This window comes from Theropithecus gelada, chromosome 8, assembly GCF_003255815.1.
Source record: "Theropithecus gelada isolate Dixy chromosome 8, Tgel_1.0, whole genome shotgun sequence".
In the NCBI taxonomy this organism is placed as follows: Eukaryota; Metazoa; Chordata; class Mammalia; order Primates; family Cercopithecidae; genus Theropithecus; species Theropithecus gelada.
The window spans coordinates 133,272,043-133,297,939 of NC_037676.1; the positions used below are offsets into that span (position 1 = coordinate 133,272,043).

Here is a 25,897-nt window from a genome sequence, read left to right on the forward strand (position 1 = left end):
ATTTGAGCTGAGTTTTGAAGGATGGATAAGGTACAGGGATGAAAGGAAGGTTACACTAGGTAGGGAAAAACATGTAAACAAAGGCATGAGTGTAGAGGGTAAGGAGAATGTGTAGGAAACTGAATATTTCAGTATAAACTAAAGAATAATGAATATGAAAGATGTTGATAACATATAAGGCTGAACATGATGGGTGGTCAGTGGGTGGCTTTGAATGTAAGGAATGAAGAATAACAGAAAATGACTTGGAAGTAAGAGGTTTTTGGAGTATAATGAGAAGACCTATCTAGTTGGAGCAGAAAGAATAAAGATGCTAAGGTTCTACCACTTTTAGGTCAACTTTGATTCTCTGAATGAATTAACAGTGACAACGCTCTACCGTACTGATCAATATTATTTTTAACTTTAAAAAGTCCCCAGGATGTTAAAAGGCGCCAAAATGAATCAAATGAATCAACTCAGAACTCAGTAGGAAACCCAGCTTTCTCAATCTACTGTCCGAACAACCAGTTTACACCAATATTGTCTAACAAAGATATTTAAGTTTAACAGAATTGCTTTAATACAGTTAAAACATCTGCTGCATTTAAAAATAATCTTCCTGCTGCTGCAACATATGGTATCATCAGAAACTTTATTCCAGTGCCCCCAGAGGTTCTGTGACACCTTGAAATGCCATGATTACCATAACGAGGTTTATACAATTCTCCAAGCTGAAAGAAAAACAATTAATTCATTTTAATATTTAAAATAAATATGGGCCACTTGCATCACCTGGGAGAAGAAGCAGGATTATGAAAACTATAATAATTAGAATCTAACTCCCTAAAGAAAGATGCTTCAAGATGTAGCTTCCAGATGGAAAATTCCCCTAACAAGTCGGCTTAAGATGCAAGCTCAGCCTGTCTCAGTCTCTCCTGAATTGGCTCTTCCCACTAAGATTTTAAATGAAGGGCACAATGGGCACAGGTATCTTTATTTTTACACAAAGGAGTTATTATAATATTCATGTAGGTAGAAGTGAAGCTAGGAGCCAAAGTTTGAATTCAATATAACTAGTTAAATAAATATTACTCAGAAGATCCTACATTTCAGCCACTATGTTAGATAAAAACCAGAGAATCCGTTGAATTATATAGAGTAGCTGCCTTTAACTAGTCTTTAGAGGTTGTGGAGAGAGAGAAGCACAGATTAGTATATGTCATAAAGTGGGACACATTCTTTAATAGACTTAACTATCATGGCATGTGGCGAGTACAAGAAAACCATCTCAACTCTACCTGGGAGACAAAAGCAAGCCTCGTGGAGAAAGGAATGCTGAGGCAGAAGAGTAGAGACACATTAGGAGGGAGGTGGATTTCCCAGAACTATTAATACATGGCACAGGGTGGTGAAATAGCAGTTTGGGGAAAGAGACATGCAATGATTGAGATCCATGTAGCATGCTAAAATAGAGATCTGACAAAGAATTTCTTCACTTTGGTGTACACAGCACTTTGAATAATGCCTGGTGCATAGTTAACACTCAGGAAATATATAGCTATTATTGAATGGAAAGCAGTAAGGTTCCACTTAACAGGTTCACAATTTGCTTCAGGATGTCAGAGAAAACCAACTGTCCGGCATTGCTGTCCTTTACTAGGTCATACGTATCTTGTCATCGTATCTTTGCTAATTTCTTTCCTTCCTCTCTTCTAAGAATTAAAGTCATACTCACCCGTGAGGTCCAATTCAGAGTAAAGACTGAGTCTTATTTGGCTGTCTCTCTACAGCATGAATGGGTGAATAGATAGAAGAATAAATGAATGATTGAATGATCATGGGAATTCTCATAAATCCTTCCAACAAACTAGTTCCTCTCTTCCTTCAAGATTTTTGCATGTGTTTTTTGCTCTTTATGGTGTACTCTTTAATGCCTCTCCACTGAGCTGAAGCCTATTCACATGTCAGCTCAGGTAAAATATTTTTCGATAGCTTTCTACAAGCCTCCAGGTTAGTTTTGACCCATACACTATTGCCATACGTGTCCGTGTAGTCATTCATCTTCTACACCAGGTAAACTCTTTAAGGCCAGAAACTGATTGCTAGTCAGCATTATATTCCCAATGCTCAGCAGAGCTCCTGACACATAATAGACCCTCCATAAAGAAATTAATTCACGGTTGAACAAATTAAATGATTAATTTTTTTGTATCCTACCATGAGATAAAAATCATGAATGCAAGAAAAATCCCACAAAACATGGTCATTTCTGTTGAATATAACCTATTTGATTCTCAATTTATAATTGCAAAATATTACCATCAATCTTATTTAGGATCATTATCCAAGGAAAAGGTATCTGCTGTCACTTAGGTTCTTACAGCATCTCCTTCACAGGGTATAGAATTTTTAACAGTTACGTCATTATAATTAGTTCTGATAAGAGGTAAATGAGAATTCATTTGTCAATGACACATGATATTTTAAAAGATATGGATGGGACCTAATGATGATTCTGGTTGCTATGCACTTAAGGAGAGCCATCATCCTGATTTACCTCCATATAAATAACCCTAAGTTATTACAACTGAGCCAAGTCAATCCATAATAAATTCTCACATGAGTCCTCTTGGGACTAAACTGTGTTGACTGATTCATATAAATCATTACACACAATAATGCTAATAGGAACTCCTCGCTGACTTGCAAGGGCATCTCACACAAAGTAATTCTAACCATTAAGGAGACTTTTCAGGAAGGATGTTATTATTCCCATGGCATTGATGGGGAAACTAAGACTCAGAGTTTGTTCAAGCTCACTAAAATAGTAACTAAGCAAAAATTACTAATCCAGGGCAATCTCATATGAAAGTGTATGTTTTCTCTGCCAGACTACACTGCCCATCTATTACTGAGGAAGTTCTCAAGGATAATGGAAACCTGAAGCAGAGATCAAATGCCAGTGGAAAGTAACTTTAGCACTGATGATGTAGAGTCAGCTATCTCAGACAATACCCTTGAGTAAATAAAAGGTGGTCAACATGCCACAAATATCATAGTTGTGAATATAGGACTAAAAGAAGCCTACACAATATTTTACTTCATCCTAGGAACAAAGCACCTTCCACAAAAGATAGTCTTTTCTTGTATTTTATCCAAGAAATCAATGAAACTGACTTATATGTTTGTATTGCTTTCTACATAGTATCTCATTTGAGGCAAATGTAATGCAGAAGAGAAAGATATTGGCCCATGTATAAAAAAGGAACCTATGGTGGAGAGTTTAATAGCTTAGATGGTCCAACTAGGAAGTAATAAGAGCCATGACCCAAACTCTAGTGGTCTTTTCACTACATTCTAGTTGTCGCTTTCTCTTACCTCTGTATATTATTATTTTCTTCCTCCTTCTGCCAACTCAAAAAAAATAAATAAATAAAGATTAGAGGGAATGGTGGATGATTCCTCCACAATTTTAGATTAATAGATCACAGTGATTCCAAGACACCCAACTTGAAGGATGGGAAAAGAAGCAAAAAGTCTTATGGAGATGGTAAGGCAATAACTTTTAGTGTCTCCAATATATCATAAACACTAAATAAGAGGCAGCCCAGACAACTCACCCACAATTTCAGCTCTCGTTGTGACAAAGCATTAAGAACAGCTGAATACATTATTAATATGGCAGCATTCTCTGAACCGGCACAGATCCCATGGAAAGAGTGACATGCCAGTCTGGCAACTGATCTGTTTTGCACAGGAACATAATACAATAGTCCTGGGAGATACTCGTGTTTATTGTACAGGGTGTTTCTTTCTTAAAGTTATTTTTCTTAATTATTCCAAGGGTTATTCAGAGAAATTGCTATGAGGTTCCAGAATTATTTTAGGCAATAACTTCGAAATTCCTTATTCTAAATTTTGTAAAGTCAAAGTAAGATCTGAAAACTCAGGAGTTTCCTCTGCCCCAGGAGACAGCAGATGGCAGTCGGAGTTGAGTCCTGGCAGGTGTACCCTACCTGTCTGTCTCATCCATTATCACCCAGACCTGGCTTCACTCACTTCAAAGATCCCTGACTCCCTGGTGATTTGATGCAAATTAATCATGAAGTAAGTGTTGAGTCTTTCTCTGCTACTTTCTTTATGATTTTTGCAAACTATTATTGCCTAAAGTCTTAAATAAGAAATGTGCTGTATTATAAATAATAAGACATAACTTTAAGAGAAAGGTCTTAGTTAAAAAAAGGTCTCATATTATAGAAATAATATATCTACAAGCATAAAATTTCTAAGAGCATATATACTTGGGATGCTATAAATTGATGCTAAAACCAATTTTCAACATATTCCTGATATTCCTCTTGGAAAATTGTTTTCAGAACCAAAGGTATGCATGGATTTAAAATATATAAATAGCTTTAATAGGGACAAATCTTTATTCTTTGAAAGTAAATTTGAATTTGGAGAAATATATTATTTGAGGCCAAAACTACTTTTAAGTTCCTATAACATCCGCCCAATCAGGATGTCCAAAAAATTATTTTATCTTAACCTCTCCAAATTGGAACACATTATTGCCCCCTGCAATCCAACTTCTTTTCCTACTGTATCCCTTATTCTGATGTTGGCATCATGTCCACAGGATTTTTGTGTGTGTATATCCCTTCTAAAAATCAGGTTGTGGTTTTAGAGACTAGGCATGTGTAAGATTCTTCTACGCGCTTACTCTAATTTGAATTGGTAGACAGTAAACATTTTTATCTGAAATAACACATTTACAGTTTAAAAGAAAGAGGGTCAAAGACAGGCATGCTGATGGTTTTGAGGCATCATGACCTTGTTCACAAACACAGATGTCAGTGAAAGGTGTCAGGAAATACATCTGTGACTGTAATCACTTTATTTCTTATGGGGAACGATGAAGTGAGTGTGGAGAGTAAGACCAACCCATTCTGACCTGTAAGTCTAACACAACTATTTCCGACTCTGGAATCCTGTGACATAAACTTTAAGAGAACACTTGCAAGTCAGGACGTGTTTGGGAGCAAAACAGGAGCTCCATATAAGTTAGAGACTGGCTAGGTGATAACTAAAACACACAGCCTTGTCAGTTGGTACCTGTCTTTGGTTCTCTGTCTCCAGGCGCAGCCTGGCCTCCACACACCTCCGAGTCTCCAGGAAAGCTTGGCGCTGGGCCCGGTCTGACAGGTAACTGATGAAGATTCCGGCTGTGTTCATACACATGAATAACACTGCCTGGGCCACAACCTAAAACAAACACAGTTTGGTCAGGTGCTTAAAACAAAAGCTATTTACAAGCAACAATAAAATACACAAATAAATATGAATTTCCAAGGTAAATCCTAATGTAGTAATCCACATGTTTAATCGCATGTTTGTAGAACTATGCCCTTCATTCAGATCTTGAGACAAATGTCATCTCTTCAGAGAGGGCTTCTTTCACCACTTTCTCCAATTTAGGCTTCTTTCTCCCCAGGTTTAGACTGGAGTCTTCATGGGAAACCTGCTGTGAAAAAGAGAGAATCTGGTTGACTTCTTTACTCCACCTTCTCTCTCTCCCCTTCACCAGCAAAAGCTTCTGGCTTTTAAGGGTTTGGAGAATCTGGTGGGAATAAAAAGAAGAGCCTAATAAGAAACAGGAAAGGAATCCATTGAATACCTTTGACTTCGAATACATTGACTACTATATTTAGACTCTGATGTTCTCAGATCTCCTTGGATAGAATCCAAGTCTTGTTTCTAACTCAAGAAAAGAAACGTGTTTATCTATTGCTTTTCATCTCCACTTCCATTATTCTATTTCTAGGCATCAAGATATGTTTCCTGGACTCTTAAATTGGGCCTCCCACTTTTTCATTTGCCCCCTTTCTAACTACTCTTCAGTCAAGAAAAGCAGACATTTTTGAAGAGGGGTCAGCACATGGAAGAAATGAACAACATAGTATGAATTTCTTTATTTTTATGGCTTTAGCCTGAGACCAGGTCACAGCTCATGCAGTGTGTGGTAGCTCTAACTCCAATAGAAAACGCAGGTAGCTTAAAGAAGCAAAGAACAGAGTTCCAGACCACTGTAGCTTCCAGAAAGTGGGAGAAGAATTCCAAAAAGTAAAGAACCCGGTGAAAGAAAACCTAAAATTGTTTTATAACCTCTTAACTGAACCACATATGCATAGGGAAGACAGTAAGCAATTGAGCTAAGGATAAAAATAACTGAACTGATATTTGAACTGCAGTCCAAAAGACAAAGACTTTCTTTTGATTTCAGTCAAGTTAATTACCTGCTAAAGTGAAACAGAACAAAACAAAAATCACTATTTCCAGGGGAAGGTAAGATAATTCAGCCTTAACCACAGAGCATTCACAATGCCCAGAACATAGCACAGAATTATGTGACATAAAAATAAACATTAAAATGTGACTCAATCTCAAGAGAAAAGATAGTTAACAGATATCTATTCTAATCTGACCCAGATGTTGGAATCAGCAGGCCGAGATTATAATAGTTCTTACAACTTTGCTCAGTGACATTCTAGCAATGAATGAAATTCACCGAAAGTAAATATTTTAGCAGTGAATGAAAAGATAAGAAATAAGAAAAGAAAGAGAAACCTCAAAAAAAGAAAATTTCAGAAATGAAAAACAAAATATCTGAACCAACTGGATATTAACAGCAGAACATAGATGATGGGTCAGTAAATTTGGAAATATGCCAATAGAATATAACCATTTTGAAAAAAATTATTAATAAATAAATATTATTTAATAATATATAAATAAATAAAAATATATTTTATACACTTTTGTTTTGAGATGGTGTCTCACTCCACCACCCAGGCTAGAGTGCAGTAGTGTGATATCAGTTCACTGCAAACTCCGCCTCTTGGGTTCAAGTGATTCTCCTGCCTCAGCCTCCCGAGTAGCTAGGATTACAGGCACCCACCACCACGCCCAGCTAATTTTTGTGTTTTTAGTAGAGATGGGATTTCACCATGTTGGCCAGGCTGGCAGGTCTCAAACTCCTGACCTCAAATGTTCTATCCACTTTGACCTCCCAAAGTGCTTGGATTACAGGAGTGAGCAACTGTGCCCAGCTTTTATATATATATGTGTGTGTGTGTGTGTGTGTGTGTATATATATATAGATGTGTGTGTGTATGTATGTGTGTGTGTGTGTGTGTGTGTATATATATATATATATATATATATAGAGAGAGAGAGAGAGAGAGAGAGACAGGCTCTCACTCTGTCGCCCCGTAGCAGTAGCACGATCTTGGCTCACTGCAACCTCTGTCTCCCAGATTCAAGTAATTCTCCTGCCTCAGCCTCCTGAGTAGCTGGGATTACAGGTGTGCACCACCATGTGTGGCTAATTTTTGTATTTTTAGTAGAGATGAGGTTTTCCTGTGTTGGTCAGGCTGCTCTTGATGTCCTGACCTCAGGTGATCTGCCTGCCTGGGCCTCCCAAAGTGCTGGGATTACATGTGTGAGCCACCACGGTCAGCCGAAAAAAATTTTTTTAATGATTTATGAAAAGGTTTTATTAGTTTGTGTGACAACACTGAAAGGCCTAACATACATATAATTGGATTCTCTGAAGGAAAGGGAAGAGAGAATGGGGCTAATTTGTTTAAAGAAATAATGCAATTCTTATAAATGTTATAAAGATACATATTTACAGGTTCAATAATCTCAGCAAACCCTACATAGGATAAATGTGAACAAAACTACCCTCCTTGCTGGGCACATCATAATCAAAATGCTTAAAAACCAAAGAAAATCTTGAAAACAGTCAGATAAAAATGTTACATATAGGGGACATATTCTTCAGTTATGATAAAGATTTTCAGATTAGATAAGAAGAAATATTATATGTCCTATTTGTAACATATAGTCCTAAAATACATTGATATAAAAACTGGGAAGTCAAAACAAAGCTGGCTTTGTTGTATAAATACCAGACTAAAGATAATTTTTTGAAAAGGGCATTACTAGAGATAAGTAGGGTCACTACACAATAATAAAGGGTTTAATACATCAGAAATACATAAAAATTCTGAACATGGACACATTTAATAGCACAACCTCAAAATATACACTGCAAAATAGGATAAAAGTCTATGTAATTATTTATAAATCTATAGTCATAGTGGTCTCTTTTAACACAATTTTCAGCAGTTTATATATCAAACAGATTAAAAAGTCAGCAAAGAGAGATAATTTGGAAAGCTCATATGATTAACAACCTTGAAATGAAACATTGATATGGTTTGGCTGTGCCCCTACCAAAATCTCATCTTGAATTGTAGCTCCCATAATTCTCAGGTATAGTGGGAGGGATCCAGTGGGATAAAATTAAATCATGGAGATGGTTCCCCCATACTGTTCTCATGGTAGTGAATAAGCCTTAAGATAGCTGATGGTTTTATAAGAGGATTTTCTTCTTTCGCCTGGCTTTCATTTTCTCTTGCCTGCCACCACGCCTTTCTCCTTCTGCCATGATTGTGAGGCCTCCCCAGCCATGTGGAACTGTGAGTCCATTAAACCTCTTTTTCTTTATGAATTATCCAGTCTCGGGTATGTCTTTATCAACAGCATGAAAACGGACTAATACAAACATGCTACTCAATAATTAAATAGTAGAAATTCTTTTAAGACACATATTGAAAATTTGTAAAATATCATCTTAGGATAGGACCTGAAGTTAGCCTCAGCAAATTTTGAGGTTTCATCTCCTGTTACAGTGTTTCAAAGAATCATTTCAGGATCTTGATCCTACTTGTTTAAAATGTCCACTGAAAGCTCTGCTCTTGTCTGCAGCTGATTTGGGCACATAGATTTTGGTACCCATCAAGTAGAGTTTGACCAGCTTTCATTACTCAGTCAGAACTGTGTAAGCTGAACTAAGTAGGATGTCAATGATTTAGCTGTTGTTTCTGCCATTAATGGTTGGTCCTCTTCAATTAGGACATGGATACAATTAACTTTTTCTTCACAGATTGATGTGGATTTTCTGCCCTGTGGGCTTCACATCTTTAACATCATCTCATCCTTTCTTAAAATGAGTGATCCATTTGTAAACTGCTGATTTCTCTGGGGCATTCTTTCTATGAACTTTTGTAAAGCACCAGTGATTTCACCATTCTTCCACCAAAGCTTCCCCATCAATTTGATGTTTGTCCTTACTTCAATTTTAGCAGAATTCATGTTGCTCTGATAGGGGTTCTTTTGTAACTGATATCTTACCCTTTTTAGTATCTCAAGGTGAATCCTGCTCAGACATATTGCAACATTTCTATAAGTTTATCTCGTTGCAGAAAGTTTTGAAATCCATATTATCTTACCATAAATCCATCATTTAAATCCAGTTAAATAAACAACTGTGAGCAATCATTGGTCCTGTGGAGTCAGGTGGGCATGAACGTTTTAAAAATCCCTCATATTGTTTAGTTTGACTTCAGTTGTTTTTAAATTTTATGTCATTGGAATCATATTTTTTACTACATATTATTTTCTTTATTCATTTTGATGCATACATTGATAGTTACTTTATTTTTACTGCCAAATAGTATTTAATACAACACAAAATATTTATCTGTTCCACTACTCATGGACATTCTGATTATTTCCACTCCCATTCTCTTGTGGGAAATGCTGCTCTGAACATTTTGGGCACGTTCCTGGGGCACATGTGCAAAGGCAACTCTGAGGTGTGGAGTGGGAATACTTCGTGCTAACCTGATGGATACAGAATGGTCTCCCATTATGATTTTGATATCAGTTTCCCAGATTACTAACATTTTACACTGCCTAGGTTGTGGGGGAAATAGTCACTCTCATACCTAGTTGGTGAATGTGTGAATTTGTCAATATCTACAAAAATGAACAATATTTATATTCATGAGTTCAGTAACCCGAATTATGTAGATTTATTTCATAAATATGACCACCCATGTGCAAAGATCAAAGGATATAATAACGTCACTTACAATAATAAATAATTAGAAATAAGTTAAATGGCCCTAAACAGAGGATTGGTCACATTATAAATCCATCCAGTTGAAAAGTGGGTGTGGGAGAAGGAAAGAATTAACATCTACCATCATTTTTAAATGCACAGACACACTCGATAAGTTATTGGGTAATTCTGGGGACAGAAACTGAAGCCTGGGTTTATAAACTCTACCTTTCTGGTTTTTGTATATGTGCATGTAGGGTACCTATTATAATAAAATATATTGTTAAAACAGTAAAATGAAAACTCCCCATCATGACAATAAGGATCGTTTGATTCCTTCAAGGCCATTTTGTACTTTTCCTCACTTTCTCATTTTCCTCTAACCAATCTGATTTCTGTTATTTTCTGTTCCTTCATTAGGTTTTTACCATTTCTGGGACATTCAAATGTTGTTGTCCTCTTCCTCGAACACTACTCTGCATACCTCTTGCCTTGCCGATTCCTCTTATCCTTCTGTTCTTGGCTTTATTATAGTTTTCTCAGATAGACACTCCCTGATCACTATATCAAAGTAGGATTTCCCTGCTATACTTTATTGCTGCACCATGTGAATTTATCACGAATTGTAATTATATATGTATTTGCTTGCTTGGTTAGTTGATGCCTATCTGCCACCCTGGATTGTGAGTTCTAATAATATGGAGATGATGTTTGTTTTAGCCATTAATGGACAACTAGTATCCAGCACAGTAAATAAATGCTCAGCATAGTGTCAATTAATTGTTCAGCACTTAATAAGTTCTAGATATTTGCTAAATAAATCGGTGAATAGCTTTCCTATGTACCAGTACTCATCATTTATAAAATATATCAGAACAATGATCTTACAATAGCATTGGTAAGATAAAACACCAGAACTATTCTTAAACAATACTAACAAATGCATGAGAGCTAGAAAAGAAAAAAAAAGTACATGACTTTACAAAAGATAAAGAAGAGAGGTATTTCTGTGAAAAATGCTAAGTATTATTAACTATGTTAATAGTTATAATATGTAACTACATATATACATGGCTCAAGATGATTTACAGCTTTAATATTATTACAGTCAAAATCCCACATGGAATTTTTATTTGGAACTTGAAAGGTGATTGGAAAGTATATCTGAAAGAATACGTGAGTTAGAATATCAAAGAAATTTTTAACAAAAGAAATTAGAGGGGGTTCTTGACCAACCAGAAGGTACATGTACTATAATGCCATGATAATTAAAACTGTCACAGCAGAGAAAAACCCAACTGCAAAATTAATGGAATAAAGTAGAGTATATTGTATAGAGACAGACAATAAAAATTGTAACAAGTTTGTACATGATCCATGTAGCTCCAAGATCAAAGGTTTAATCAGAAAGAAAATTTTCCCAAAAAAGATAATTGGTCAACTACAGGGAAAAAAATGGACTGATAGTCACCTCATACTATATGCAAAAATAAGTGCCAGTGGATGAGAGCTAAATGTGGAAGATGAGACTATTAAAAAGGGGAAAAAATAAAGGAGAATACTGCTCTAGTCTAAGCAGAAAAATGTGAGCAAAGTCTCAAATTAAAGAAAACTGGTTATTATTAATAAAATCAATCTGATACCTTGATGATATGAAGAAACTTTACTGTAATATTTATGAGAAGAAAATTGGCAACGTGTTGTAAAATTTGACTCATTTCTTTTGACCCACTGATCCAACCTTTAGAAATCTGTCTTCAGGAGATCATCAGACAGAGCACTAGAAACTTCTGTTAGGGAACATTCATCGTAGCTTAATTCATGAAAAATTTATAAATGGAAACTGTATGTTTTTAACAGTAAGAGAAATGGCCGAATGAACTATGGTCTGTGTAAATAAAAATAATATAAAATTGCATTTAAAATACTTAATGACACTAGCACATCTCTGATGAATTAAGTAAAATGTAATATTTTCAACTGCACTTAACATAGAAATCTATAAATTCAATGTGATCCTAATGCTTAAAATATGAAGAAATATATATACATATACATACACATATATAAATAAAAAGAAATACATAAGTCTGCACGCACTTGTGTAACTGTGTGTGTCTGTGTGTGTACTGAAATAAGAATAAGTTATTCAAATAAACTCACTTGTGGAGATCTAACAAGGCAGTACAAACCCATAAGGTGTCAAGATCTACACTTAGACTGGTGACCCTAGCATTTGGGGCTTCTTCCTTCCTGGGGGCATTTGCAGATTCCAAAAGAGGTGACTGAGAGTCTGAGAAGCACAGCAGGATGTTTAAAACTTACGCAGCCAGGAGAACAAACCCTGAGGTCTGGAACCAATGGGAAAAACAGAATACAGAAAAGACCATCCAGATAGAGTCTCTTGATCTTGGTTAGTAACTGACCTCACAAACAACTTTAAAATAAGTGTTTCTGTTTTAGTATCTAGTAATTATCTACAAATGCCTGAACTGCTCATTGTTACTATTATTAATTTTTGCTAAATGTTTTGAAGGAAATACCACTCCATTGTGACAGTAGCAGATTTGTAGCTCCATGAAGCGTTAAGTGCATATGGTGATGACCATCTCAGATTGGCTGTACTTTGTAATCCTTCCAACCTATGGCTCTACCTGGATCCCTCAGGTCCCATCCTGTCTGTAAGCCACCTCTGACCCAGAATTGGTGTGCTAGGTGTGAGATACTTGAGAAATATTTATTAATCATTTTTTTCCTGCCCTTATACATTTGTAAGCTATATTTGAAAAGCCTTCCTAAACCCTCACTTCTATTATTTAATCCATTTCAAATCATTTATGGAATGAGTTCTATGTGTCAGGCACGGTTTTATAAACTGGTAGTATACAAATCACGTAATGTCCTGCTGTCATTCTAGTGCTGGGAGATGGGCAATAAACAAGTAAACCAAGGAATATTTAACACATGGTGGTGGCAGTAGTATGAGAGTGTGATAAATTCCATGAAGAATAATAGAGCAGCATAAAGAGGATGAAAGTGATGGAACAGGGGCAAGACCACTAACTGAATGGGAGTTCAGACAAGGCCTCTCTCACAAGTAGACATTTGAGCAACGACCTGAAAGAAGTGAGGGAGTCATCCTCATTTGAGAAGAGCATTCCAGGCATGGAAAAGTTCCAAGGTTCTGAGGCAGGAGAAGCAAGAACCCACTCCAGCCCAGCATGAGGCCCACTGTGGCCAGAGCAGAGAGCCATGTGGGAGCCTGGGGAAAAGCTTTCAAAAGCAGACTCTGAAAGGTCTCAAAGGGCCAGACCATGGAGGGTCTTGAAGCTTTTCTCTCCACGAGATGGGAAGGCCCTGCAAAGTTCTTAGCACTTGGAAACATGACCTACCATCCATGTTTCAAGAGTCACTCAGGCTACTGTGAAGAAAACAGACTGTAGTGCAGCAAGGACAGTCAGGGAGACAAGTTAGAGGCCTCTTCCAAGAGTCTCCTTGAAAAGAGATTTTGACTTGGACCACAGTGGTAATTATGCAGGTGATGAGATAGGGCCACACCCTGAATGTATTCCAAGGGAAGAGACAACAGGATTTGCTGATGGATTTTTGTGTGGACTACATAGAAAAGAGAAGAAAGTTCTAGTTTAAAAAATGCAGATCCTTTGGCCATACTGAGAACCACTGAATACAAATATCCAGGGGTGTGGTCATGGAGAACTTTATTTTTAGGAAGCTCCCAGGTTGATCTGCTGCAGTGGGTCTGTAGGCTCGCATAAGGAAATCTCTGAGTCACGTCAATGACCTGATGATCACATATAACACTGAACTTTGATCTCCTTTTCATATGTCCATCAACCTTACTCAATCTGTACTCCCCCAGGGCAGAGCTTGTGGCCACTGTCTCTTATCTCCTAGCACAGGGCCTGGCATCCCAGCGTTTCATACACTTGCAGAATCTAACTGAGTTGGCACACTAACATGAGTGAATTCCAATTGCCCACTTCTTTGGTCCAGTTTTGTGATCATTGGAAGGAGGAAAGTTGTCACTCTGAGGTGAGAAGTCCTCTATGAATTCTTCTGGAACAGGAAGAAGATTTCCTCTTCACTTTCCCTTTCTCGTTCCCCCAACCCCAGGAGTGGAAAGGTTCTCAATGAGGCTAGAGTGATAGAGACAGCATAGGCACTGCTGTTTGATGCCAGGAAGTTCAAAGTTGGAAACACTCACAGAGCCAACTTCCCTGTTGATATCAGATTTGTGTTTTAAGGGTCTAACTCCCCAGAGTGGAGGTGGGAAAGGGGGATAGCTCCCTGGGGTGTCCTGAGGGGCCCCTCCTCTCCACTCTGCACTCACTGTGTGTTTTCTGGTGCCACAGGAACTTGCACTATAGTTTCTTCACAGCACACTTTGTACAAGGAACATCCCCACAGTCTGCAGCCCAAGCTGTTGAAGGCTGGAAAGGCCTGCTTTATTCAGAGTGGAAAGAAGATACTTCCACCTATTTCTGGGCCTCCCTGAAGCATCCACTCAAGTGTGATTGTGTGCGTGGAAAGACCAGCTCTGGGAAAGTGACTGCTGGATCTGTGCCTTGAGTTCATTTTCTTTTAAACAATAGACAGAAAATAAAGGAACGATGTGTTGCAATCCAGTACTGATTTGCATTTGGATATTTTCCAATACTTTCTTTTGTGGATCTTTTACCCTGGTTTGTCTTTAGGACTGATGTTTCATCATAAATTTTGGAGGATGTTAAAACTGAAATTGGGAGACTAAGTAATAACAAGTATGACTTACTTTGAGTTTATATTAAGGGCAGAACACTTTACAAAGTGCCTTTCATACATGTTCCTATTTAATTTCAGTGAGGAAGGAGCCATTATTATGTTTATTTTACATATGTGGGAGCTTGGGATCAGAGAAGTTAAGGAACATCTCTAAAGTTAAACAGCTCCACAGTGGCAGGCCTGGAAATTGAGTACAGGAGGGTGGGGTCTAAGCAAGACCTGGCTAGGATCTGATGGAGACCTTTCATATTCAGAGAAAACAAAGCCCAGTCAGGAGACGGGGGTATAATTTAGTAAATAAATGCTGGACAAGGAAGGAAGCAGGTTTAATATTTTGCCACAACGTGCTGGGTGTATGGGAAAAATGGTAGGTAGAGATCTCCTACATGCAGGTAAATGAGCCTGACTGGAGAAGTGTTGGCCTCATTCTCTAATAGATAGCTAGCATTTGTTGAGCAGAGCACTAAATATGTACCAGGAATCATTCAAAGTGCCTTGCATATTTTATTTCATTTAGTCTTCACCATAGCCCAATATGGTAGACACTATAACATAAGCATTTTGTAGATGCCAGAGCTGAAGCTTGAAGTTTAATCGTTTGCTTGAGATAATGAATGGTGCAAGTGGTAAGGCTGAGGTGTGAACCCTGGTAATGGGAGTCAGAGCCTGAATTATAACAGCTGTGCTCATCAACCCCATGCCTGAGTCTCTGCTGGACTAACACAGCAACAGTTCACCCCATCAACAAATCCAGGCTTGCCACACGCACCCTAGGATTCGGTCATTTTTACAGATCAGTTTTTGAGCCCAGTAAAGGGGAAAGAGCCTTGGTAAGGAGGTGCATGTTGTCTGCAGGCCTTTCCAGCACAGTCCAGAAGACAACGTTGGCTTCCAGGTGGCTCTAGGAAATAAAAGAGAGCCACCTAAGGCAGGGAAAGGGTCTTCAAATGCATCGTTAAAATAGTTACGTTGTGCACATGTACCCTAGAACTTAAAGTGTAATAATAATAATAATAATAATAATAAAATAGTTACTTGATTCAATTAAGATGTTCATGGAGCATTTCACTGTGACCTAGGTCCCATTTCTGTCTAGGGCCTGAATGTTTAACCCTTTCCTCACAAAGGTGTTCTCAAGCACATCACAATATCTCCATCTGTAAATGGCAAAGCTAAGGCCCTGAGAGTAACTTGCCCAAAGCCAAGTAGCTTAAAAAATTCTGGAGCGGTGATTACCACCTGGGCTATTCTGCCTCAAAGCCTGAGGATGGGGAGTGAGGGAGAAAACCCGGAAAGAGATTAGATGCTCTCCACAGCTCTCAGGGGTGTCTGGAATCTGCGGGAGGTGGGGGTCCTGAGAGAGTGGGTGGGGCAGCTTCCCACTAAAAGCCTTTGCACCCGCCAGATGCTGGAGCTTTTGTAATCGGAGACCTGAGTTTGAATCCCTCAGCTCCACCACCTGCTAGCCATGTGAATTTAGGCAAGTCACTTTATGTCTCGATGAGCCTCAACTTTCTGATCTGACCAATGGGAATAAAACCTTGCCTCATAGAAGTGAGGTTAATACTATATATATATGTGTATATATTTCTATCTAATATATACATATACTATATATACAAATATATATATATATTATATATATATATACTGCATATGAATGTTTCTAGCAGCTAACAAATGCCCAATAAATGTTAGATATATATTGAAATATGAGGCCATCTGATTTTCCATAACTTTGGAAAATTATGGTGTAATTTTTTTCTATTTTATTTCTGGATAAATGATGCGCCATGGATGTTCTTCCTCCAGGTTAAGAAATATCCCAGAGGACCATGAAGTATAAAGTCTTCTATATTTACGGTGCTTTACAAAGAACGTTTATGTCCATTATTCACTATGCAGGGAAAAGAGTAGAGGGGGTGCTTAGGGATCAGACAGAGTAGCCTTCAGTCCTGTTGCTGCCATTTACCCCCAGGGGGACTGTAGAAAGTCCTTATCCTCACTACGGGAGTGGATACTAAAAGTGTGATTTGCTGTGCTACGCATAGAGCTTAGCAGTTTAGCCTAGTGGCGAAGAATTTGGGCTTCTAATAATGCCATTTACTTGTTTTGTAAACTTGGCTCAGTTAATCAACTTTTTTGACCCCCAAATTTTCTTACCTGGAAAACAGGAATACCTTCCTCAAAATGTTGGATAATCGATGAAATTAACAAAAGACCTGTAACACAATCATTAGTCAATATGTATTGACTGTGGTTGCAGTTATTGTCATTATTACTGTTTTCATTGCCTATATGTCACTACAGTGACCTACTGCAGGGATTTAGTAGGTAAGCGACTTGGTCGGGTATGTGTTATAGAAAGGCCACTTGAGGAATAGTTATTGCACAGGCTAAACTCTTTAAAGATTCAGTGAAGAAAGGGATAAAAGAGGAAGAAAATCCATAGGAGTCGCTGCAGAGACAAGAGGAAGGACAAACAGTCCCCACCAACATCCTCTGCCAGGGTCGTGGGCTCTTCCCACAGCTGTTGGCTCTGTGGTCATGCTTCCTGCCCGCCCTTTATAAATAGCAAATGCTGAATTGGAGAAAGAATTATAAATAGTTCATAGTGAAGCTTAAAAAATAACACAGCAATAAAGTAGTAAACTTAAGTAAAAATCTAAGAAAAGTTAAAAAAAAGAGGCCTGCTGAACTCAGCTGGCGTATAATAAGAAAGTGAAACTGAATGATGAAAAACCTCTATTAACAACTTGAATTCCAAGAATAATATCCCGAGAAATTGCAAAGTAAGAAGGGAAAAAATAGTCATTTCAAATGATAACAAAAAAAGAATTTTGAAAAATAGAATGAAAAGAACAAGAACAGGGATATAAGTTTTTGTGTTTTTTTTTTTTTTAAATAAATGAATTTTAAAAACTAAGGCTGGGACAGTGGCTCACGCCTGTATCCCAGCACTTTGGATGGCCAAGGCAAGTGCATCACCTGAGGTCAGGAGTTCAAGACCACCCTGGTCAACATGGCAAAACCCCATCTCTACTAAAAATACAAAAATTAGCCAGGCATGGTGGTGGGTGCCTGTAATCCCACCTACTTGGGAGGCAGAGGCAGGAGAATTGCTTGAACTCAGGAGGTGGAGGTTGCAGTGAGCTAGTGAGCTAAGATCGCACCATTGCACTCCAGCCTGGGCAACAAGAGTGAAACACCATCACACACACATGCACACACACAAACATTAAGGAAGAAGTAAAAATGTTAAAGGCTAAAAATAAGAAGACCTCTAATTGAGAAAAAATGAAAGAAGTGATTATAACATTTAAAAATAGGTAAAAATGATGAAGAAATTTTTGCACAAATTTTAAAGAAAAATTATGCTAATGCAAAGTAGTTTAAGATATCAACATATTCAAAATGTCTATTTATTGTATTCAGAGAAGTGGACAAAACTTGTAGCCATAATTATTCCAGGAGGGTTTTGCAGCCTGACTTAATTCTACCATTTAGAAATCCTGCCAACCTCTTCAGAAGGGGACTTGGGGAGAACCTCTGTTTTCACACGCCAACTGTTTTCCAGATCCTGTGCTTTATCCTTTACACGTGTTATTTTATGGACAGTCCAATAACAACCCTGCTTGGGCTTATTAGCTCCATTTCACAGAAAAGAAAAGTGAGGCTTAGAGAGGTTAAATAATTGACCAAGGTCACAGAGCTAGTAAGTGGTACCAGGGTGATTGACTGTCTTGGTTTCACTGGGACACAGGGCTTCATTTTAAAACCTGGACAGTTCTGGGAAGACGAGGAGAAGTTTTACCCATGCTTTTCTCCTAGGGTCCGCAGATTATGGGCGAGCTAAGAATAATTATTACATTTTTAAAGAAGTGTGGAAGAAGAAGGAGGAGGTGGAGGAGGAGGAGAGGAAGAGGAGGGGGAGGGAAATTAACTATGTGGTTGGCAAAGCCTAAAATATTTACTTATTTACTGCCTGGCTCTTTGCAAATAAAAACAAACAACAACAACAACAACAAGACTTGTTGAGTCTTTCTTCCCCCATCATGCTGAAGTAACTGCAGAGAAAAAAAAGTTTCCTTTTGGTCTTCACAGTTATCTGGAAAGGGTGGGGGAAGATTTGCAAGAGTGAAATCCTCGAGCAGGTGAGAGGATAATGTAGTCTAGCGCACCATGGAGGGATTAGGCTTACACGAGCAAAGAACAGGCATGGTAAGTAGGTACAGGGCAGGGCATTTGCAGCAAGTCTGAACTTCACAGTGTAGCATACAGGTTGCCTGTGATCTGCCTCCCAACACCCTCCCCAGCTTTATCTTTCTTTGTTCTGTCCCTGGAAGTCTCACATGTACCTCCATTCCCACTCCACCTCCCATGCTTTTTTGTTGAAGCCATACCATTTTTCTGGCATGTTTTTTCTGCAGCTTCCTCCTCATCTGTCTGACAATCATCTATTCAATTCATGGAGGTCAAGCCTCATCCTGGTCAATTACTCTTTTCTTTTTTGATGTCTTGACCTGATGTCTTGTATAGGCATCTACTATTGCTCTTACATGCTGGTGATCAGTCTCGCCCATTATGAATTCTGTTAGCCCCAGTGCTTTGCACAGTGCTCGCATTTATTCATCACAGTGCTGCTTCTTAGTCATCCGGAGAGTCATCAAATATTTACTGAGTGCCTCCTATAGGTCAAGCAGTGTGCTAGGGCTATATGTAGGTGGACCAAACAAACACGTATCCTGCCCTCTTGGGGCTTACAGACAAATAATATGCAGTCCTTCCAGGGGGAGAGACTAAAGGGCTGTGAACCAGGCAGCCTTCTCTTAGGGAAGGCCTCTGCTAAATTAGATTCTCATGGACACCCACAGGGATGAAGGGAAGTGTACTTCCTCCCCCCTCAACTGGCTGGGATCATTCTGTGGTTTAGGGATTTCAGAGTTTGGAAGTCAGAATTTACTCCAAAACTCCACCTCTGAGAGCCTCTGAGTCTATTTCAGTTTTTAACTTACTGGTGACCTATTATATACTATGTGCCAGACACTACCCCTGGCTCAGGGGATACAGAACAAGTCTCTGTCCCCCTAGATCTCATATTCCAGTGAAATTACAGTCTCTTCACATGAAAAAGAAAAAAATAAATCCTTATGGCCTAAAGCTACTGAGAGCATACAATGAAACAGCACTTGTCAAGTCATTATCAAAGGAATTGGAACTTAGCAGTCAGTGCATGAGGATTCTTCCTGGGTGGCTACAAAGGCTAAACGAGGCCATTGGAAGCGCTGTATACAAAATACTTAGTATTTGCCTGATACACAGTAAATAGCCCAAAATGGCAGCCGCTAGTCCTGCTGTCCTCATACAGGCTGCCTCCACACTAAAGCACTGGGCAGAGACTATGAAGGAGACTTTGGGATTTGGTGCTTTCCCTCTCCTCTCTGGTTCCCTCTCCCGACTTATTTCTTCCCTGTGTGCTTCCTGGCTTCTAATCACACAGGATGACTTGGAGTTAAGTGGACCAACTTTGCTGGCTATTTTCCTTTGGCCTCTAAAAAAACCCTGCCCTTCTGTGTCCCACTCTTTGCCCAGAAAAGTTCATGTCTCTGGACTGTATCTATCAAGTTTCTTCGTCTTTAGTTTCCATTTGGGCTTTGCCATGGCTAGTCGAAGAGGAAGACAGAAAAATCAGGAACAAGAGAGAGCAAGATCTTGGGAAATTGCTTATCCTGCTGTGCTGGAGTTTGTGCAATTACTGTATTCCTCTACAGTAGAGGAGCTCTTGTAAGACCCTGGCAATACCATCCCTCCCCTTGCCCCTTCAGGCCCATAGGAGTGAAAACAGCTTCCTCTGCAGCTAGTCCATGGGTGCTTCATTAAGTCTTGTGGTTCCCTTAATCCCATATCAAAACTTTGCTTCAGCTCACTTCATTTACTCCTTTGAATGTTTCCTGCTGGAACCCTGAATAATACATGAACCACACCTTGGTGTTTGCACATTTGGTTCTCTTTTCCTTAAATGTCTCCCTGCTCCCACTCCAAATTCTCTCTCTCTCTCTCTCTCTCTCTCTCTCTCTCTCTCTCTCACACACACACACACACACACACACACACACAACTATTTCCTCAGCATGCTTCACAATGCACAAGCAGCAGCTTCTCTTTCCCTGAAAGCACCCTATCTTTAAGACTGCCACCATCTCACGTTTCCTGCCAGCAAACTCTTTGATGTATTCCTGTATTTGACACACAGCAGTCATTCAGTAAATCTTTGTTGACAGGACACTCCTGTGGTTGTCTGTAGGAGCCACTGGGAGATTTGGCAGGAGAGGCACTGAAGAGGCAACGGTGACCTCTGTGTGCTTGTGGCTCAAGGGAAAAATCAGATGCCCTTATCAAAAGAATGATTTCCTGGGCAGTGGGGCTTTTTCAAGTTTATTTACTCTGGCAATGATGAGATTTTTCCCCATGACTTACTATTATTAATAAAATATCTATTACCTAAAAAGTCCATCTAAACATGCCAGGATTCTAGACCTTAGTTTGTTTTTTTTTTTTCCATTTGCATATGAAACATGAAATCTAGGAAGCTTGCATTTTCACAGTCACAATCCCTGGTGGCTTAGTGGATAGATCACTGCCTAGGTCACCAACAATGCTGGGCAACATTGATAAAAAGGGAAGGAGTGGCAGGAAACACAGATAACAAGTGGTTCTCTCATCAACCCTGTTTAGATCTCCATGAGAAATGTCAAAACAGAGGGTTTCCAAAAGACCTGTAATAATTTCCCAAGAAAGGCATGGGTGAGTGCCAAGGCCAGATGACAACCTTTCCATGGAGGCTTTGTGCTCAAAGAGAGGATTTCAGTTTCTTGATGATACTAATCTTTTAGAACCATTCATGACTTATCTGCAATTGATGTATATGATTCTTTGCTTATTATACCAAAGAAGAGAGGAAAAAGGTATCATGTCCAGAGGATATAAAATCCCAAATGAAGAGAAACCATCTGGCAAACAGTAGGCACACAATAATGAATGAATGTACAAACAGTAAAAAAAAAATAAAATATGCAGATATGTTATATTTGTTAAATTCAATGATTAAACACCTTTAGCTAAAAAAGCACGTATTACTGAATTAGCTTTTTATGAATACTAATTACTCAGGGAGGAAATAAGACTATATGAACTATGTCAGGATCCCATGCATGGTTTTTGTCAGGCAAAACCTGCAAGTGCTAGATCTCCCAGACTCCCAGCACCATTTCTAAGGTGAAAGAGGCAGGTCCTACCTCCTTATTAGTGATCTCAGATGGGGACTATTTTACCTGCCAGAAGACATTTGACAATGCCTGGAGACGTTTTTGGTTGTCATATCTGGAGAGGGCACGTGCTACTGGCACATACAGTGGTAAAGGCCACAGAGGCTGCCAAACATCCTACACTGCACAAGACAATCTTCCCTCCCCCAACAAAAAAATTATCAAGCTCTAGGCCGGGCGCGGTGGCTCAAGCCTGTAATCCCAGCACTTTGGGAGGCCGAGGCGGGCAGATCACGAGGTCAGGAGATCGAGACCATCCCGGCTAACATGGACAAACCCCATTTCTACTAAAAATACAAAAAATTAACCAGGTATGGTGCCAGGCACCTGTAGTCCTAGCTACTCAGGAGGCTGAGGCAAGAGAATGGAGTGAACCTGGGAGGTGGAACTTGCAGTGAGCTGAGATCATGCCACTCTGCACTCTAGCCTGGGTGACAGTGAGATTCTGTCTCAAAAAAAAAAAAATTATCTAGCTCTAAATATCAATAGTTTGAAAACTGAGAAACTTCCTAGAGCTTAGCAGTCACCAGCACATAGTAGAAGCTCAGTAAATTATTGCCAGATAAATGATAGGTGTGCAGCTTCATTTGTAAATCTGTTTTGTTTGCAAAATATAGCAATTATCTTTCAAACATTTCCAAATTTCTAATCCTGTGATAGGGATTTATTTTATTTTTGTATATGTGACTTTAAAGCTATCCATTGAACTGCACACTGAGGGTACAAATATGATCATGATAGATGATCTCCCTGTTCTCAAGTAGTTCAGGTCTGGTGGGGAAGACAGACAATTAGACATGCACTTACCACACAGAGGAATGAGTGCTAGGACAGAGGTACACTGAGACAATTGATACCTGTCAGTGAACAGCTGATTTTATTGAATATCTACTGTGTCATAGGCATTGCTACCCATTAAATTCACATAGTCAGACAATGAGGTAGGTGCTACTATTATTATTATGGTGACCATATAATTTATTGTCCAATCAGAATGGTTTTGACAATGAAAATGGTTGTTTGTAGTAATTCTGTTAGGGCCAGATGTCTAAACCTCATTTTTCATAAGAAAATAGGGATGCATGGTCACCCTAATCCCCAGTTTATATGTGAGGATGCTGAAGCAAAGACATGTTAAGTACCTTGTTTCAGCTCACCCCTCTGTACACATTTGGAGCCCAGCAAGTCAGGCTTCAGAGACTTATATAGTTTGGCTTAGTGTCCCACCCAAATCCAACCTTGAATGGTAATAATCCCCATGTGTCAAGAGTGGGACCAGATGGAGGTAATGGAAACAATGGGGCAGTTTCACCCATGCTGCTCTTGGGATAATGAGTGAGTTCTCATGAGATCTGATGGTTTTATAAGCATCTGGCATGTCCCCTGCCGGCACTCATTCTCTCTTCTGCTGCCCTGCAAAGAAGTTCCTTACACTATAATTGTAAGTTTCCTGAGGCCTCGCCAGCCAGCCATGTAGAACTGTGAGTCAGTTAAACCTCTTTTCTTTATAAATTAACCAGTCTTGGGTGCTTCTTCATAGTAGTGTGAGAACAGACTAATACAATAAATTGGTACCAGGAGTGGGGTACTGTTCTAAGAGTACTTAAAAATGTGGAAGTGACTTTGGAACTAGGTTACAGGCAGAGGTTGGAAAAGTTTGGAGGGCTCAGAAGAAGACAGGAAAATGTGGAAAGGTCTGGAACTTCTAGACACTTGTTGAATGGCTTTGACCAAAATTCTGATAGTGATATCGACAATGAAGTCCAGGATGAGGTGGTCTCAGATATAGATGAGAAACTTCTTTGGAACTGGAGCAATGGTGACCCTTGCTATGCTTTGACAAAGAGATTGGCAGCATTTTGCCCCTGCCCTAGAGATCTGTGGAACTTTGAACTTGAGAGAGATGATTTAGGGTATCTAGTGGAAGAAATTTCTAAGTGGCAAAAGGTTCAAGAGAAAGCAGAGCATAAAAGTTCAGAAGATGTGCAACCTGACAATGCAAGAAGAGGAAAGAAAAATCCATTTTCTGGAGATTTGAGCCAGCAGGAGAAATTTGCATAAGTAACGAGGAGCTGAATGTTAATCACCAAGACAATGGGGAAAATGTCTGCAGGGCATGTCAGACACCTTCACAGCAGCCTCCTTACCTCATCACAGGTCTGTAGGACTAGGAGGAACAAATGGTTTCCTGGGCCAGGCCAAGGACCACCCCTTGCTGCTCTGTGCAGCCTCAGGACTTAGCGCTCTGAACCCCAGTCATGGCTAAAAGGGGCCAACGTCAGCTTGGGCCACTGCTTGAGAGAGTGACCAGGTGGAGGTATTTGAATCATGGGGTGGTTTCCCCCTTTTCCCCATGCTATTCTAATGATAGTGAGTGAGTTCTCAGGACATCTGATGGTTTTATAAGCATCTGGCATTTCCCCTGCTGGCACTCATTCTATCTTCTGCCACCCTGTGAAGAGGTGTCTTCCACCATGATTGTAAATTTCCTGAGGCCTCCCCAGGTATGCGGAACTGTGAGCCAATTAAACCTATTTTCTTTATAAATTACCCAGTCTTGGATATTTCTTCATATCAGCATGAGAATGGATTAACACAAAGACTGCCCTTTTAAGCACTAACTATACTATGCTGTAAAGATAGTGCATTACAGTAGAATCTATAGATGGTAGGAAATCCAGGAAGGCTCCCTAGAGGAGGTAACATTTGAGTTGATTCATGAATAATATATAGAAGTTAGGAAAGCAAGGATGGGGAAAGTGTTTTAAAGGAGCAATGGGTAGAAAGGCAAGAAAATGCAGAAAGCATTTGGAGAAGTAAAAAAACGCCCAGAATTGCTGGAGAATAGGATGGTAAGGTTGGAGCTGCTGCACATGGTTGGGGAAGCAAGGAGAGAACCAGGAGATTGCCATACCTAAATGCCTCACATAATAGTACCATTACCTCCTTAAATCCTCATCCCAATCCTCCAAAGTATGACTTCATTGTTTTGTATGAAAAAGAAAGATAGCTTAGATAGCTTACCTAACTTGCCCAAGAATTACATATTTACAATGGAGCTGAGAGTATGGATTCCAAAATCCATTTCATGTCAGTGTATCCAATTCTGAACCTCACAATATATGGACTTTCTTATTTTACGAGGTCACAAACACTTCCTTGAACATTCGAGCTAGAGATGTCACCACCAAAGAATTCTTATTAGTATCAATGTTAATAAATTGAGTGTTAGCAGGAGATGCTGCTTCTAGGGGATCATGTGCATAAGAAAATCCAACTATTATTTGCAAGGAAAACAAAGAACCAGGTCCAGAGTTCTGTCAAATTTGCATAGGGTTTTGGAGGAAGTTTCTCTCTTTGAATTTGAGTTGTATAAAGTAACATATTATAATGTAGTGGTATGTTCACATCTGTGTCTTTAGTTTGTATGCGATTTTAATTGAAAATCTGGGGAGAGAAAGAAAGAGAAAAAGAGAGAGAGAGAGAGAGAAACAGATACAGAAAGAAGGGAAGAAAAATGCAGGTAAGAAAAAGGAAGGAAAAGGAGAGGAAAGGAGGAAATAAAGCACTTTAAATAATTCCAGCGATGCTGTCTGTTCATGAGCATTTGACATGGAGTGAGAAGATAGGGATCCATAGTTTGTTTCAAGCTGTGGCCTCCAATAGTGTGCTCACTCCATTGAACTCAGTGTGCCACTAGGTTTAAAGTTACATCTTTTTCATAATCATGCTACCTAAATACAAGCCAACTGCTTTATCTTGAGTTCAACCATACAGAAGGGAAATCTGGCTATCCTGGACTTGCTGAAATATGATACATCCATTTACTGATTTT

At 39.0% G+C, this 25,897-nt stretch overlaps 1 protein-coding gene across 2 annotated transcripts in view; it reads right to left on the reverse strand.

Moving 5' to 3' along the window:
• ADCY8 (adenylate cyclase 8) overlaps positions 1–25,897 on the reverse strand; it is a 259,466-nt gene that overhangs the window by 212,235 nt on the left and 21,334 nt on the right. For both annotated transcript variants that reach the window (XM_025394556.1, XM_025394557.1), the window contains exon 2: positions 5,098–5,247. In XM_025394556.1, the coding sequence (XP_025250341.1) occupies positions 5,098–5,247 (150 nt within the window). The remainder of the gene's footprint in view (positions 1–5,097; positions 5,248–25,897) is intronic.